This window comes from Diachasma alloeum, unplaced genomic scaffold (assembly GCF_001412515.2).
Source record: "Diachasma alloeum isolate Michigan unplaced genomic scaffold, Dall2.0 Dall_scaffold_00339, whole genome shotgun sequence".
Lineage (NCBI taxonomy): Eukaryota > Metazoa > Arthropoda > Insecta > Hymenoptera > Braconidae > Diachasma > Diachasma alloeum.
In genome coordinates, this window is record NW_021680478.1 from 71,553 (window position 1) to 88,275 (window position 16,723).

At 35.4% G+C, this 16,723-nt stretch overlaps 3 protein-coding genes across 9 annotated transcripts in view; 1 reads left to right on the top strand and 2 right to left on the bottom strand.

Moving 5' to 3' along the window:
- The window catches only part of LOC107040636 (basement membrane-specific heparan sulfate proteoglycan core protein), a 63,430-nt gene extending 57,315 nt beyond the window's left edge, over nt 1–6,115 (bottom strand). For all 3 annotated transcript variants that reach the window (XM_029126272.1, XM_015260792.1, XM_015260785.1), the window contains exons 1-2: nt 5,968–6,115; nt 5,433–5,658 (exon numbers count right to left, since the gene is read on the bottom strand). In XM_029126272.1, coding sequence (XP_028982105.1) covers nt 5,433–5,510 — 78 coding nt within the window. In that variant the 5' untranslated portion in view covers nt 5,511–5,658; nt 5,968–6,115. The remainder of the gene's footprint in view (nt 1–5,432; nt 5,659–5,967) is intronic.
- A 3,367-nt stretch (nt 6,116–9,482) lies between these two features.
- On the top strand, nt 9,483–12,712 carry LOC107040609 (E3 ubiquitin-protein ligase Hakai). 3 transcript variants are annotated; one of them, XM_015260749.1, is made up of 6 exons: nt 9,483–9,687; nt 9,759–9,833; nt 9,901–10,008; nt 10,070–10,387; nt 10,777–10,965; nt 11,823–12,712. In XM_015260749.1, the coding sequence occupies exons 3-6, from the start codon at nt 9,907–9,909 to the stop codon at nt 12,456–12,458; spliced, it is 1,245 nt and encodes a 414-aa protein (XP_015116235.1). In that variant the 5' UTR covers nt 9,483–9,687; nt 9,759–9,833; nt 9,901–9,906; the 3' UTR covers nt 12,459–12,712. The 3 variants fall into 3 exon arrangements, with proteins under 3 accessions (XP_015116235.1, XP_015116236.1, XP_015116234.1); XM_015260750.1 differs by having other exon boundaries at nt 9,759–9,817; XM_015260748.1 differs by lacking the exon at nt 9,759–9,833.
- An 846-nt stretch (nt 12,713–13,558) lies between these two features.
- On the bottom strand, nt 13,559–16,723 carry LOC107040596 (transmembrane protein 115). Of its 3 annotated transcripts, none has more exons than XR_001461023.1 (5): nt 16,156–16,723; nt 15,457–15,712; nt 15,213–15,389; nt 14,314–14,601; nt 13,559–14,203 (listed from the first exon to the last, which is right to left on the bottom strand). XR_001461023.1 is itself a non-coding variant. In XM_015260736.1 (5 exons), exons 1-4 carry the CDS (start codon nt 16,604–16,606, stop codon nt 14,397–14,399), a joined length of 1,089 nt encoding a protein of 362 aa, XP_015116222.1. In that variant the 5' UTR covers nt 16,607–16,723; the 3' UTR covers nt 13,559–14,203; nt 14,352–14,396. The 3 variants fall into 3 exon arrangements, 2 of the variants coding, with proteins under 2 accessions (XP_015116222.1, XP_015116221.1); XM_015260736.1 differs by having other exon boundaries at nt 14,352–14,601; XM_015260735.1 differs by having other exon boundaries at nt 13,559–14,601.

A 16,723-nucleotide genomic window follows, 5' to 3' on the forward strand; every position in this document is an offset into this window, starting at 1 on the left:
TGACTTGAATCAGTTTATTATCATAGTACTACATCGGATTACATTTTCCGCGTGGCCCAAGTTTTTCGACGAAAAAACATACAGAAAATTGAGGAATGTTTCAATAAATTCTTCCTTATCCGAAAAGGTCATAAATCCGTGGGCTGCCTTTGAGGTTTATTCGAGCATATGAAATCCCGACTGCCCGTATTTTTTTTCTTTAGTATTCGCTGTAAGAACGAGTCGGGGTATTACTACACTTTTTTTCATTTTGCACTTTTTTTTATCTATTATAAAAATTTGGGAGTGAACAAATTTATATAATAGATTAAAAAAAGTGCAAAATGAAAAATGACAATTTTTGATACCTCATTCCATCGATTTCTTTCCCTTTTTATAAAAATTTGAGAGTGAATAAATTTTTATAAAAAGGGAAAGAAATCGATGGAATGAGGTATCAAAAATAATATATTTTCATGAGATGGTTATACCCAACGTTGTGATTTAAAAGGAAGCAAGTGGGGTACTGCAACGGCAAATAGTCCGTGACATCATTGTATTTTCGTAAAGCTTTATACCAACTCGTGGGCTCTTTTCACTATTTATAAAACTGTCTAATTTATGCGCGATGTTCTCATGCTCGAGAATTGTATGAAACAAGTGGTGATGGATCATGAAACAATTGAATATCTCATCTCACTGATGGATAAGTTAATTGAGACAGAGAACACGAAGAAATGGGGACAAAATATTACTGTCGGGAGTTTTATGGAGTCATTGCGAGGTGAGAATAAGTGAGATGATATCTTTATGATTCTATATTCATAAATTGTTCATGGAACCTTTTCAAATACTCAATTATTGAAAAAAAAAATAGCATCGAATTTCACCTGTAATCTACATAATTCATGCCCCCCCCCCCCCCCCCCCGCCGATATTTCAGATCTTAAGAATCGTTACACAATAAGGATGGGGAAGAATCGATGTTTGTCCTTTGATTCTCGGAGAGGGCGAAAAGCGACGAAGAATATCAGATTCATGAGGTGTGAATAATGCAAGATACGACGTGAATTTCTACGTGGTGTTAAATTTGGCTCGTCTTACACTCAACGCACATACGTTAGATATATATTACATATCCTCCACTATGGGGAATGAGCATATGTACACATGTGCACAAAGAATATCTCCGGGTGATATCGTCACCGGGTCGACGCAACAGAAGTTCCCAGAAAGAAATAGCACTCATCCCGGTTTTTATTTTTTCACTCGTCGATTTTGTCAGAAATCGCGTTCCTTATATTTTTTATATATTGTACATATGATGTTCTGTTGACAGTTTATCTGTGCGCTCTATTCGCTTGAAGATTGTGCATGAACTTTATGGGTTTCCCATCATAATATACAAGGAAAAAAAAAGATGAAATGACATCTGTTGAGCAGTTGTATGAAGACTGGAGAGAAGTTTCGAGTCTAAAGAAAAAATTTATCAAAGTTTTGTTCATAAATGTTAGCAATTTTTTCTGGCTTTATATTTATCTCGTACAAGATAGATGAAGCACGCAATTATTGAACCACTTTGCCTCTATTACTTGTACTATGCAACCTATAGCCCTATTTATTTAACATCAAAGAATACCCTTCATCTCTACATATGTAATCCAATATGAAAGCAATGAGAGAAAAGAAAGCAAGAGAGATAGAGTGAGGGGGGGGGGGGAGGACAAAACCAACGGCGAAGGTGAAAAATTATCTTTTGTCATTCTTTGCAAAGTTCAGTTATTCTTTCTATTTACTTTTTCTCTTTAGAACCGAACAGTATAGAACACACCCACTCCGCCCTTTCAAACCAGTTTGACTCGTCGCCTACGCGTATCCCGATGCCTTATAATACCACACGCATGGGGGACAAGAGGATTTAAAATTAAAAGAAATAAAAGGGAAGAGGAATATACGGTACAGACGCATCATAACCTTGGGATTTCTACTCTTCCACCAATAATCCACAATATTTTCAATGTTCTTAAACTCTTGCTTATTAACATTATATTAATATTCACTGGTGAAATCACAGTTGAGAAATATTAAAAAGTATAAAACAAAAGTACATTTAAAAAATCGAAAAATTGTATGGAAAACAATGGAATTGTTTGAATCATTTTCTTCTATTAGATAGAAGGGAAACGAAATGAAAAGTTTTTCATTACACTATCATTCTCATTAAGTTACGTTTTTCCGATTTGAAAATACTGTGAAATTGTCAAATTGTTAATATTAATGATTTGAGGAGTTTCATTTTGTCCAAAGTTTATACTGAACTAGGCGACTAAATACAAAGTAGTATGTGAGAGAACACCAGAATTTTGATACAGTTGCATGCAATGTGTTCTTCAGTGGGGGCTTAAAACGCCGGAGGAGTAGAGATCCTACCTGCCCGAGCGTCGAACTTACTGCGGGAAATTGTTCAGCTCTTCAAATAGACGAGCAAAGGAGTTACTTCCGTCTACTGTATCACTTGCTTGATCATATTCCTTCATATCGCTAAAAACTCTTCCTAATATTATGTACCGCCAATTTCGCGTGCGAATTGCCGGAATTACTCAATGCTTTCATTTGATTTCCAACAAATACTCCGGTCTGTGCGTTAATCATCAATTTTCAATTGACAGTTTTTTCTCATTTCATTAAATTATTGATTCAGTAAATTTCTAGAAATTCATTGGAATAGTCAATTGACCGCATTCAAGCGGAAATGCATTATTTTTTCCCAGATATTTGCAATCAATGGTATGAAATTTCAATGAGTTGTCCAGATATCATTTGTGATTTGCGTACTAAATTTCTTTGGACCTTTCTGATGAAAATGTACAACTTAGTCTTGAATTCCTCAATAAATCAAAATCAATGACATGTTATGTATTTTGTCTGCGGCTGGTGTCACATTACCAGACTCTTTATTTATTATCAACGCAATCGTAATTTGATCCTCCTCGGAAATCTCTCATCATTCATAACCCAATCGATGTGCCTTCATCCGCTCAATAACTTTCTAAGCATCGAATTATTATATTTACCCGAAGCCCTTGAATGGCCTACATGGTTGAAGGTATTATTATTATTATTATTATTATTATTATTATTATTATTATTATTATTATGATTTTTTAAATACATTTTTTGCACAAAAAAGAGTTGATTAACATACGAGAAGTTGTTTGGGCGCATTTCAATGTCTAACACAGAAACTTATGAAATTGCGAAACCCTAACACAGATCAACTAAACTTATCTTCGTTTGCTTATGTATACATAAGTCTTCTGTATTTTTTTCCTCTTACTTTTCGTTTCCCGTTTTATTTTCATTGTTTACTTATATAATGAATAATGCGAATGAAAATTATTATATGACATATTATTCTTCTCTATAAAAATTTGGCATCTCTTATATTATTTTTTTAAACTCATCTCACCTCCCTCTACACTATCACCCCTTCCCAGCTACCCCAATATTCCAGCCGGAGTTAATTCAATCGATCACGTAGATGAATGTAAAAAGAAGAAAAGAGAAACAAAAACCGAGGGAATTATTAATGGAGTTAAGCCATCAATATTTGGGGGTAAATCCTCATTGCTCCTTCTCCCCATTCTTGTCTTTAAATCCAGATACCCAACCGACTCTTTTAAAAATTGTCATCTCTTACACTCAGACATTTAAGATATTGTCAATTACCATTGTCAATCCAGCATCAATATTGTAATAAAAAATTCATTGGACTGCAACGCCGCCGAGCAATCAAATTATCATAGAGTTGAAAATATGAAGAAATGAGCTGTCTCAACACAACCGTAACGAAATCACTTTTTCATAGATAATGAATTTAATTCAATATCCGGTTGTCGAGACTTGTGATTTGGTGACAGGATTAATATATTATAAATCACAAGAGGAAACTCTTCATTGAGAACGTTTCCTGTCAATTCATAGTTTCCAATGCCAAAGAAATATCACGGAAAATTGAATTTTTCGAGTCTGGACGGGGAAGCGGTACCTTTATTTTTAGAAGATTTATCGAGAATATTGGTAAAAAATAAGGGAAAACGGATAAGATAAATTGATGACTTGATTACATATAAAAATCTGTTACTATTCCATAGCATCGGGGATATTTCTTATCGCAATTGCTGACCGTTATCATCCGCGCATCGATTTTTTTTCATGAATGTATCGCCAGTATTGAATTGAAAGAATTCTATTAAATTTTTTTCGTTTTAATTTATTTGAACCGCCTTCGCGACTGATAATCATTGACAATTATTGCATTTAATTTAATTTCAATTCAAGGTTGATGGATCTTGACAAATCAATCGAGACGTTCAGTCGTTCGTCTGTCTCTTGCGCACAAAAATTGCTGCTGAAATTTTGAAATCTCGAGACGTTCAGATTATCTTAGTAAATTCCTCAGCTGATCCCACAAATATCACGGAAATTCTCAGAATACGGTGTCTACTGTCTGCCATCAGTCCCCCTCGTCTACCTCCGCGATTCTATTCCTAACACCGGTAGACACTCACACGGCCAAGATCAAATTTGTTGAGTTGATTTCTTTGAGCAAGTCTGTGGAATATCACGACTGCCATTAACATCTCATTTATAGCTTATCGAGATTGTACGAGTTGTGTATAAAGTTGAAAAAAAAAGAAAAAAAAAGAAAATGTACAAGTTGCAGTTATTTCTTATATGTCTGCTTTTAAAGACAAATCGTAAGAGCCTTTTTCTGCAAGACAAATTTCGGAGAACATCTCACGAAATAATCTTTGGTCTCTAATGCCAGTCAAGTTCCTGGAGAATTATCGTGTTACATCACTTATGTAGATATTGGTGTTTAGCAATTTATGTAAATTATGTAGTTTCCAGTCTTTTTTTTCAGTGCCCTTCAATTGATTTCAGATTTTCATTGCCTCAAGATACAATAAGATACCAAACAACAAGGAATGTGACAGTAATTTTCTTGAAATTGAATATTGCAAATTGTACGTGTACAGTTGTTGTAGATTAAACTACACCGATTTATTGGGAATTTAAAAATTAAGTTTAAAAGAAAAACAAAAAATACTTTTCCCAACTATTGATGAAATTCACCACTGAATTTGGTCAATTTATTAACATCCACAAAAAATGAATATAAGTTACAAGATGCTCAATTGATAAAATGTAATTCTTGGACAAAGAAGTTGAGTTCAAAATTATAACGAAATTATTTCGCAAATATGCCGACAACAATCGGATTTAGACATAAAAAAATGTGTGAAAGACCTTTTTTTGTACTCCATGGAATACTCTATGTTAAAAAAAACATTTATAATTATCTTCATCATTTATAATTGTCGTCTGCCCTTTTTATTTCGCTTTACGATAAATTTCCTTTTTAATTCTTGAAAACTGATCAAATTTACCTGATGACCATTGCCGATCGCTACATGAAGAAGATGACAAAGCAGCACAGCCGCGATTGCACTCCTAATCAACACCATAGCTCTTGTCTCCCGACGACAAGAGGATAATCTCTATAATTTCCCTCTGGATTACTCAAATTTACGTATTCCACAGACACATTTTGACGATTCACAACACGAGGAAAACAAAAAAAATGTCTCAGATCTCAAATCTTACTCAATAAAACTAGAAGGAAAAAAAATTAAAAATTAAGAATCAATCAATTGAATATTCTTCCGATTTTATTGATCACTAAAAATGAATAAACACTTGAAATTTAAATTTAAAGGCAAACAATCAAATCGCTACTAATGATTCACCGGGACCGTTCGTCGATGCACTCGGTACCGGCGTTCGGTAGGGTCTGAGCGCCGGCGGGACAATTTTCTTTCAAAATTTTTTTTTCTCCTCTCCCTCCGCTGATGGAGAAATTTTGGTTTTTTTGTATTTTTTCAACTTTTTTTTGTAATCGCCCTATGCGAAATTTGAACGCACCGTGTCTATGCTGTGCTATTTCACTACTGTCTCACTCTGGCAGTCAAGAGTGTGACTGATGCGTTAGTGAAGCGAGTGAGAGGACTAAACTCTTTTTTAACGTGTTCCCCACAGCATGAACAGACGGAGAGTCGATCTCGGGATGAGATTCCCGCAGTCGTAGGACGGCAACTCCGGTTGTGCGGCTCTCTGGCCTCTCCCCCACCATGTCGACAATACGCCACGCTGACTCGAGACCTATCGAGAGGATTGCACAGAATATGGGGGGGAGAGAAGGGGTTTTCAATCGGTTGGTATATATTTTTATTAATTATTTACTGGTTTAGTCACAGTTTTCCGTTAAAATTTTCCATTTTCCGTCCGAATGGAAGCTTTATAATGTTGGTTTTTCCCATTTTGATATAATTTTGGGTGAAATTATGTTTTTCCATAATTATTACGTCAATAACTCCAGAATGAATATGTGCAATTGTACATTTATTTATTAGAAATGAAAAAGTCCATTCTAAAAGTATAATGTGCAATCCTTTCATATAACGAGAGTCTGGAAGACAAGATTGAAGAATCGACTAGGTGCCTTTATCGATGAATTGTTGAGTTTTCTCTTCAGAAAATGATGATCATCAATGATTCATCTCAATGCTATTTCTGATCATCCTCCAGACATCTTGAACCACCGGCGTTAATCAACGCTCTTCATATCTGTCTATTTTATCAACAATTAGCCCGAAATCTAGACCACATTCAGCATATTATATGAGCTGAACGACTCGACAATTCGACTCCTAGTTTTCGAGGTAAGCAGAATATTTCATTTAAATAGTTTCTCGGAGGTCCAAAACTGGATCAACCTGTATATATTATTTCTCAAAATTGATCAGCGTCAGATACAATTTACGTTGAGTAGACGCGTTAGACTTGCCGTTAGGCCGGCCAAATTTCAAAGATCTTTTTGTTAGTAAAATATAAAGATGCCTTTCTGATGTGATTAGTTTATCAGACAGTTGACGCGAATAATTATTAACCATCCGCATCTCTCGCCGTATTACCAAAAATAAATATGCAGTCACTGAGCTTATGAGTTTTGTGGCCTCATTTCAATCGGTCACAATCCCAAAATAAATAGTTGAATAATTCGACTGCAATATATTTATTCTTAAGTCAATGAATTAGAAAATTTGCGACACTTCAATATCCACTACTGATTCCAATTAACACGTGTTAAAAAAATGAGATATCTAAATACCCTGACAATAAGTATGAGAACTAAACCGATCAATTGCCCTCTCTGACCGTGGACTTTCAACAAAAAGGAGACCAGCAATATATGGATGTACAGTGGTTAGTCACAATTTCTCTGGAGTGAGTGACCCACAGCTGAACCTCATGCAAATTAAAACGAATTAAGATGAATTAAACATTCAGTGGTGTCACTACACTGACTCACTCCGTTTACTTATGTCTTTCATCTGGCTTGATTACAATCCCAGTGCTCCAGGCGCCGCCGATCCATCCGGTTATATTAGTATATTGAGGATGGTATGGATGAGTGATGCATTGAAGAGACAAAACTTATTTCAAAGAGTGACAAACGGGGGGAGGGGGGAGGGGAGGCGGAGGGATTATAAATTGATGAAATTATGTATGGTATAAAAAAATAACAAAGAGTATAAATAATAAATTTCTTCATGTTGTTTTGTTCAAACCAAAAACTCCATTGATGTAATGACATTTAAACTATCAATACTACTTTACTGCTTCAAGTAGTAAAAAAAACTAGTAAAAAAATAAAAATAAGTACAATAGCGCAATGTATAAGTTATTTTTGACGATGACATAAGCCAGATAATCTGGTTGTTCTAATCAGCAATTCTCCCAGTCTTAATTATTACTCCCTCTTTTGTTGACAACAGAGTTCAATAGTGCATAATGTCAAAATGATTCTGAAGAAATAAAAAGATTAGTTTTATTACAAAAATATATTTCAACACTGAATCCTGGGAAAAAAAGAGCAGGAGAAAAATCTTAAATTGAGTTCTTTCTGTGTGAGCTTTATGTTCCCTCTGCTCCCCCACCTATTAGAGATATTCACCCCTACATTGGTAACTAAAGCATACATTGGATACTTTCGCTTGACAATTTCACTTGTAACAAACGAATAATTTCAGAGAAATATTTGCTCCTGTTTTACCATGATAAATTATTACACACATAAACCAACAAGTGGCGCCATCCAGGGGCGACTTTTTCCTCACTCGGCCCACCGTTTGCGACGTTTGCGGGCAGTAATTAGTGCAGTAATTAGGAAATAATTTGGTCAATTTTAGGAAGTCATTTTTACCATTTAGGAAATAATAATTAATAATCATTAAAAAATTGTCAGACCGTATACTTGACAAAAATTAATGGCAATAACGAAATTTCAACTCTAATCGATGCAAAATAATTTGGGAATTACAGGAAAATAGTTTTTCCTCCTTGGGGAAGTGTCATTATATCGATTATCAGTGGAAAAAAAAATTTTTCATTGATGTATTGCCACGTGACCGCGTCACCCCCTACCAAGGTCTTACATACAGGTCTGGAAACTACCCCCAATTTTCGGTGGTGGGGATGACTCCCTTAACGGCGATAGATTTCGTAGTACCAGTAATTGTCACTTGCGGCGCGACACGTCTAGCGGACACATTCGCGCTTGCGCCTTCGGAGTTTCAGAACCAGGCTTGCGCATGTTTTGAAGACTCAATATATGTCAATTTTTTTAGATTAAGAGCAATGGAGACTGAAAACAATTAAAAATCTAAAAACTAAGAATGATATTGAAGAGAACGCTCATATTATAATATGAGCTGTCCTTTGAATATGTCTCTTTTCTTTAATGCCTCATTCTAACAGCGGTATTTAATAAATGCTCAAATTATGGATGAAAAGAGCAGAAATGTGGTGACTTGAAATGATAACTCATTAGAATGACATTTGTTCATTTATTTTTTACTATCTTCAATTTCCGGATGGATTTTTCCCATTCTCTCCTGCTCTCAATATTGTGTGGTACTTTAAAACAAGCTTTCTTCACAGGCACATGCTCGGAAAAAAAACTTCAATTGAGTATAAAATATACTTGATTCCAGTATATTTTATACTCAATTCAAATTTTTCTTCCGTGTCTGTTTCACCTGTTTTGCACTCCGCGACTACACTCTTTTTGTGGGCATTGTTTTCACACAGTATTTAATGAGTGTTTAGTTAATGAGGAACGTATAGATAAACTGACTAGTCCATTTCCTTCGTAGCTACCCCACACACTTTGGCAAATCCCCACGCACATCGATATCTCTCACCTCTGAAAATGAAGGGAACGGACTTGTCAGTCCGACAGTATATTTTTCATTGGCTGAGAAGTGTTAAAACCCCGACCGCGTTTTTTCAATGAAAATCCCCGCTTGTCACGTTACGCCCCTGGCGGTCATCAAGTGAACTTCAAAATCTGTCGACATAGTAGCCTATGCCTCCCTCTTTGATAAAGTCGTACTGGAGAGAGTGTAAGTTCGGGTTCCAATTTCTCCACCAGTATGTTATATGGAACCCAAAGCTAGAATCTCGCCAGTACGCCTGTACATACATATGAACTGATTTTGACGATTGTGTGTTGTGTTGAATAATAGTGATCCGGCCGCAAGACATTGTCGTCATTGAACCACTCGATGAATTTAGAAATAGGTGACTTTTGTTGATTCATTATATTGATCAATTCATAAATAGTTTAGTAAATCAGTTGGTTGGCATTGCAGTGAATTGTTCAAACCCTCCATGGATGGAAATACTAGGATATCTTGTTATAACGGCGACCGTAACCTTATAAATTTGTAATAATCTTCAGAGCCAGTTTTTGGTATAAAAAATATCAAAGATGAATTTTTTCATTCGTTTCAGAATTAAATGGATGAAGACAATTGCAAAAAAATGAGAGGACGCACCCGTGGAAGAGGCCGGGGCCGAACCAGAGGCAAAGTTAGAGGTCGCGCGAGAAAAACTGTCAAGGTATAACAGCATTGTGTAATTGAGCTATCTGTTCGAAAATAATTTTTCTCTTCGTCACCAGATAATTGAGAGTGATGAAGAAGATAATGTTGAACAGCATGAAGAGAGTCAAATAGATAATGGTGATGCCGCCACTACTTTGAAATCTAGTTCAGAAGATCAACAACAACAGACCGTTACCGAGCATCAATTCGATTTGGAAGCAGATATTTCGCAATTAGAAGCTCCCACCTTTACGACCATTAATCGAGGACCTCCAGAACCAATGCTGAGACTTCGATGGGATCATCGAGTCAATCTTATTGGTGAAAAAGTTCTGAACCCAATGATTCACTGCTGCGACAAGTGCCTCAAACCGATCCTGATTTATGGACGAATGGTATACCAAATATTCTTTCCTTTGTAAAATCATTACTAGATGGAGTCATCTATACTATGTAATATTTATATAATATATCATATTTATTCACTATGCAAAATTTTTTTCGTAAAAAATTTCGGGATCGGTGTTACGACCGTTTTCAAGGGGTTATATGCAAGGAATTCTACGTGGTATTTTGCGATAAGTCTTCGCAGAAATTGTTGCATTCCTTAGCCACAAGACTATTGGCCTACCGCGCAATAATCATGAGATTTCACATTTTTATCGGCTTGATTGGCTGGTCTTCAAATCAGAAATGTCGAATGAATGGTCATAGCCCTCCAATTTTAGTTCAATTCGATGTTATTAACATTAACTGATTGTTATTTACCTTTCCTTTCTTTCAGATTCCGTGTAAACATGTTTTTTGTCTATCTTGTGGTAAACGAGAAGATAAAATATGTCCCAGGTGTGTGGAAAAAGTTTCGAGAGTGGAGCAAACAGGCCTTGGTACCGTTTTCATGTGTACTCATGGTGGAACACGCTATGGAAACGCTGGATGTCGCAGAACATATCTGAGTCAACGAGATTTACAGGTAAGAGCATGGAGAATAAAGGCGAGGAGGCCGAACTTCGGACCCCCAGGTATTTAGCCGACATAGGTCACTAATTAGAAAAACGGACTTAGGTACTCGATTGTACATCATTAGTACAGGATTGTACACTGAAAACAACAATCCGATTTTGATAACTTGAAATATTCTACCTATGATGGGCTCCAATCCACGATCCTACGTATATTAATCCTAAGACATAACCACTAGACTAATGCACGATTCGAAAATTGAAAATTCGTATCCTCCATCTGAATTATGAATCGATCTAACGTTATGATATTCATTGATTGATTAATATTTGTTGATGTTAGTGATTATTTAACTATTAATTAATGATTATTATCCATTTTTCTGAATTTTATCGTTATTATTCTTCCGAATAATTGATTTTTCAGTTGCCAAAAACTGAAAAATGAACGATTTTGAATACACAAAGCTGATTTTGGAGTACAAGCACGAAAAAACAATTTTTGCCTAAAAGTGCTATAACTTAATGAAAAATCATCAGAATGGAATGGTTCACGTGGCAATTTGAAGCTTATTGAATGAGCTTCGGAATGACTATAAAATATATAAGGTTCATCAAATAGGAAGAGAGACATTAGCGCGAAAACCAGAAAAAGGATTAGCGCCCCGGTCACAGATTGTTCTATAGGAGAACATATATTATAAACTTTCACGATCGTCTATATAATACCCAGAGACTTTAAAATTTCACCGCGATCTGCCCTTAGTGGATCACTCCATTGTCTATAGAACCATGTAGACTATTTTTCATGTATATCATGCGAATGGCTATGAGAAATCGCAATAAGTCCGAAGAACTTGTGTTTCAGGCTCACATCAATCACCGCCATGTATCAGCTCCGCCTCAAACCGGACAAAGTATGTCGGTAGATCCTTTACCACAATATGTTCATTCAAAATCGGACCTCGAGTCCCCAATCGGAAAAGTTCCCTCAGGATCACTGCAACCGATTAGAGTGAAACAAATCCAATCACACATCGTTCAACCCATGATGGGCAATGACCCAAGAGTCAATTCAATGATCAATCAGCCAACAAGTGAACAGAGGCAGCAACACCGATCTCAAATGGCAACATTACAAAGTTACAATCAGAATTCGGGCTCAACAAATCAAACAATGCGGACAAATTTGATAACTGTCCCGATTCAAGATACATCAATAACAAGTGATATACATCCCCCTCAAACCCATCATTATTATCAAAACCCCCAAATCAATTATGGATATAATGTGCCACCGCCAGTATCACAGAATCAGAACTATTTCCCTACTCCTCAGCACTCTGGTCAGATTTCTTATACAGCACAGCAACAGCAACAGTACATTTCATCTGTTACGAACATGCGTCCATCGCCCAATGGTTATGTGCAGGATACTCCATATAACCAACAACAAGTAGCTCCACCTCAATGGCCACAACATCAACAACAATTTTATAGATGAACTAGAAAACGGTCTTGACAATAAGTTCTACATTCTACCAGCCGCATAGGAAAACTTTTTTATTGGTCTTGTCGGTGGTAACGAAGAAATTGTGCCCATGGTATTGCCAAAGTTATAGATAAAACGGATTTCTAGGGCAGACTGATGGGCACTGTAATCGATAAGGAAGCTCTCCGGGAGAAGTTATACATTCTTAAAAATGAAATTGACTAAAAATTGAAGTTATGAATAAAATTTTTAGGTTTTGTTTTGCATTCCTCATTCAATTATTTTAGAATTATCAGAAAAACCCTTGATATTTTCTTGCATAAGAAATATTTTCTAGCACATCCACGAATATGTCGTTGTTTTCATCCATTATCAAAAAAAAAATATATATATATATATATCTATATGTGAATCAATTGGATAGTTTTGCAAATATTTTTGAAACTAATTGTTTTATAAAGACATCCTATAAAATTAGAGATCCCCCAATTGTCTGTAAAAAGAGCGCCCGGTTGTCTTTTCTCAAAAATTTCTTGCCTCAACAATGTTTGTGAAAATACTATGTAAATACACAAGGAACAATTAGTTACGAAATTTAAACGTAATGTTCAAACACGTTTCCGATTTTATTGTATTTTATGATAATTTTTTTGCAAGATTATATAATTTTTTTAAAATTCAATTCATTTTATTTGAAAATTAAGTATACTAGGCGAGACGCGCGCTAGTTAGGCTGCTTGTGATTGATGCTTATGCTATACTTTTTCAATCGATCATACTCAATTCCGGATATTTTATTGACCGGATCGATTGTCCTTGATTACCGTTCTAACGATTTTGGGTTTCTTCCCCGGAAAGTGTAATGTTACTAAACAATGTTCCCCCTGAAAAAATCCAAGATCTGACACTTTGGCCCCCGCTGAAAATGTTTTTTTTCAGTTTTCACCTTTTCCACTTACTTTTGAGAGTTTTCAATAGCCCGTCGCTCAAATCATTGGAATCAACGTTCACCCAGCTATAAAATTCGATTTTGGCGAAAGTCGACTTTCCCCTTTTTTTAATACTCGGGAGAAATAATGATTACTATTCATAAGTGAGGAATAATACAAGAATGACAAATTTGGTGATTTTTTCTTCTTAAATTTCTGTACAATAAGATTACATATCCATATGAAATATTTACATCTCATTCATTGTCACAAGTAAAATAACATTCTAAACATATTTTAATTCACCTCAAAAAAGTAATAGAGAAATTCCATCTGTTTTTATTATTTCACATAATAAATCGACGTCTCTTAGAAGTAACGAAATACCTCGGCAGCATAATTTCAAAAGCTCTATCTCGCAAATCAATTTGAAAAATGTAACTCAATGTTGTGGTTTAAAAAAGTTGAACTCAATTCTTTCACAAGAAAGCATTCTCTGGTGGAAGAAAAGAATGATCGTAGGCTATGTCATATATTCTGCACATACACAAACTTCATTATGATATTAAATTTCATAGCTTACTGAATGTCTTTTGCCTGAGCCATACCTTTTCAAATTTCCGCTGAGATAGTACCGCTGAGATAGTACTTTCATGTGGGAGGAATGGAGTTGGGTCTTTTTGAATCAAAATACTGAGTTAGATGTTGTTGCATTTGACTTCCGAAATAGAGCTTTTTAAATCATTTTCCTGATACATGCCTTTTTTTCAGGATACGTCTGGATATCACGAAAGTACAAGGCATTCTGCCTGTAGACGTTGTATTCACCTAAAAAAAAGTACAATCTGTTGATAACTACGGATACAGAAGTCTTTCTTTCCAAAGGAACCAAGTTTGCATTAACATTAATCGGAAACTGATAATATTAAGGAACAAACACTTTTTCCAAGTTTTTTCGTGTTTTGGTTTCAATTACAGGATGCATCAATCATTCTTCACTTTCGTATGCAAGCGATTCTCATCACATATTCCCAAAAGTTTGATTCTGAATATTCAAGTTGAGTTGCGGTATAAGTGGAGACGGGACAGGTTTTGGAAGTGCTGATTCTGGTATTGACACAGATACCACTGCAGACGTTGATGAGTGTTTTTTATGTTTATCCTGTTGCCAAGGCCTTGCATGGTCTTTACTCAACCGTTCGCTCAATGCTTTCAGTGCTATTTGTCTATAAACATAGGTAGTGATTACACAAGACATTGGGTACTCAATTAATTCATACTTTTCATTATGTCGCTAGGTCCTATGAATAGTTTTCGGACCTGGCAATATGGAATATACCTAATGCATTACACGGAGATGATAGTGCTTGATGGCGAGTATGGGTATTTTCTTCATGTGATTCACCAGGGAACGAATCTTCACGTTAAAAAATGCTGAACCTTTATGAATACTGAACATTTTATGGGCGAACATAAAATAAAGAGGAATCTATGAAAAACTAATGAAAACCAATGAAAAATTGATTGAATATAAATGGACAGACATATGTTCAGAACATATAATTCATGGAAAAATCATATTTCCAATTTGTTATTAACGGCCATCAATTCTGAAGATAGTTAACTTCGGGTCGGGAAGTTGGAAATTTTGACCACGTTCGAAATAATAATAATAAGCAGATCCCAATTACATTTTTCATGGGACCAAACGATGTACCTGAATTTTCTAGCAAAACATCTCCAGTAAATTATTTGTTGATTGAAAAATTCTAGACTCATGTTTCTTGATAGGTGTTTTTGCTTGTTGGCAAATGTTGAAATTCAATTATCTACAAACCTTCGTCTTTCACTGTCCTGAGGATCGATTCCAGGTAAACTGATGACCAGCCCTGGTGGTGCGTTGGACATATCAAATCTTCGAACGACCTTCTTGCATAAACCAATACGAACAAACAAATTGTGTAGTGTATTACTCACGATAGCTACTGGTGGTTGTAAAACGTTCGGGAAAAAACTACGGAGAAAAATTATATTGATGTTAAAAATAAGGAAAGTGGCAAATTACTTGATTACTTCAATACCTAGCAAATGTAAAGTTGTCAGTCATATCCCCTTTTGTTCCATTTGAATGCTTCTGATAAAACCTCAAATAAGTCCATGAGACAAACAAACCACTCAGAAACATGGTCGGCTGGGTTCCTTCTAACAAACCAACAATCCATAGTAATAAGAGTAGAATCCAGACCGTCAATGGAACATTTCTATTTGTGATTTTTCCCACCGGAGTTTTTGCGAGAATATGATCGGGCATTATCTGTTTGACCGCAACACTGACTCCTGAAAAATAAAAGTTGAAAAATGAACTAATGATATTGTACTAAATAACGAAAATCCAAACAAAAACTAAGGAATTGCATTCCATATTTTACTCTGTAGCAAGTGTTATTTTTTCAACTAGCAATAATACTTAGAAGAGATAATAATTGTTTCAATATTGACCAATGACTCATTTCTCTGTAATCTTATAATATTCTTCAATTGAGGTTATTTCAGAACCATCATGAAATTCAATGTTTTTATTGAATGAATTATTCCTTTTTTCGTCTATAAAAAATTTGCTTAAAAAAATCGCTGTTTTAGAGATGTCTTTTCTGAAGACGTGTCACGCGAGGAAATGTGTTGTATGATTCTTTTGGTGTCTTATTTATATTTATATTTTCTACGAGCTCCGATTCATCTCCTTACTTCTAATAAATTGAGAAAATTACATAAATTTTTACCAGCTATGTATCCCGTAAGTCCATGAATATGAATTTCAAACAAAAAACTTGGATCGTCAGTGCACATGAAGAGAAACAAATAAAACATTGCCGATAGAATGGCAACGCCAATATTGACAATCGCAAAGAAAGTCATCATTTCCATAGCACCCCACAGAGGTTCAATCAATTTACCGCATAGTCCAACCGTGATAATGTCAGCGCATACCTCCCAAAAATGTATTTCCAAAAAACAAAATGTAAGTGCTGTCCATATCCAAAAGACAGAAGGTAATAAATAGCCTGGTGTGACACTTAGAGTTAGTACTGCTTGGTCTATGTAAGACAAACAATACGATAAAAGTACAATTATACAGATAACTTTCACACTAGCACTGGTATTTCCAAGAAGTGCAACGAACTGCTGCCGCAGATACGGGATATTATGTCCCAAACCCGTCATAAATGCCATTTAAGCGTGAATTGTTATTCACTTTTCAGTTATGATTATGCTCCTTTCTTTCCGATAAGCAACACGGAGCTGTTTTCTAACCTAACAAAATTATTACACCCCATCAGGGCATCAGGA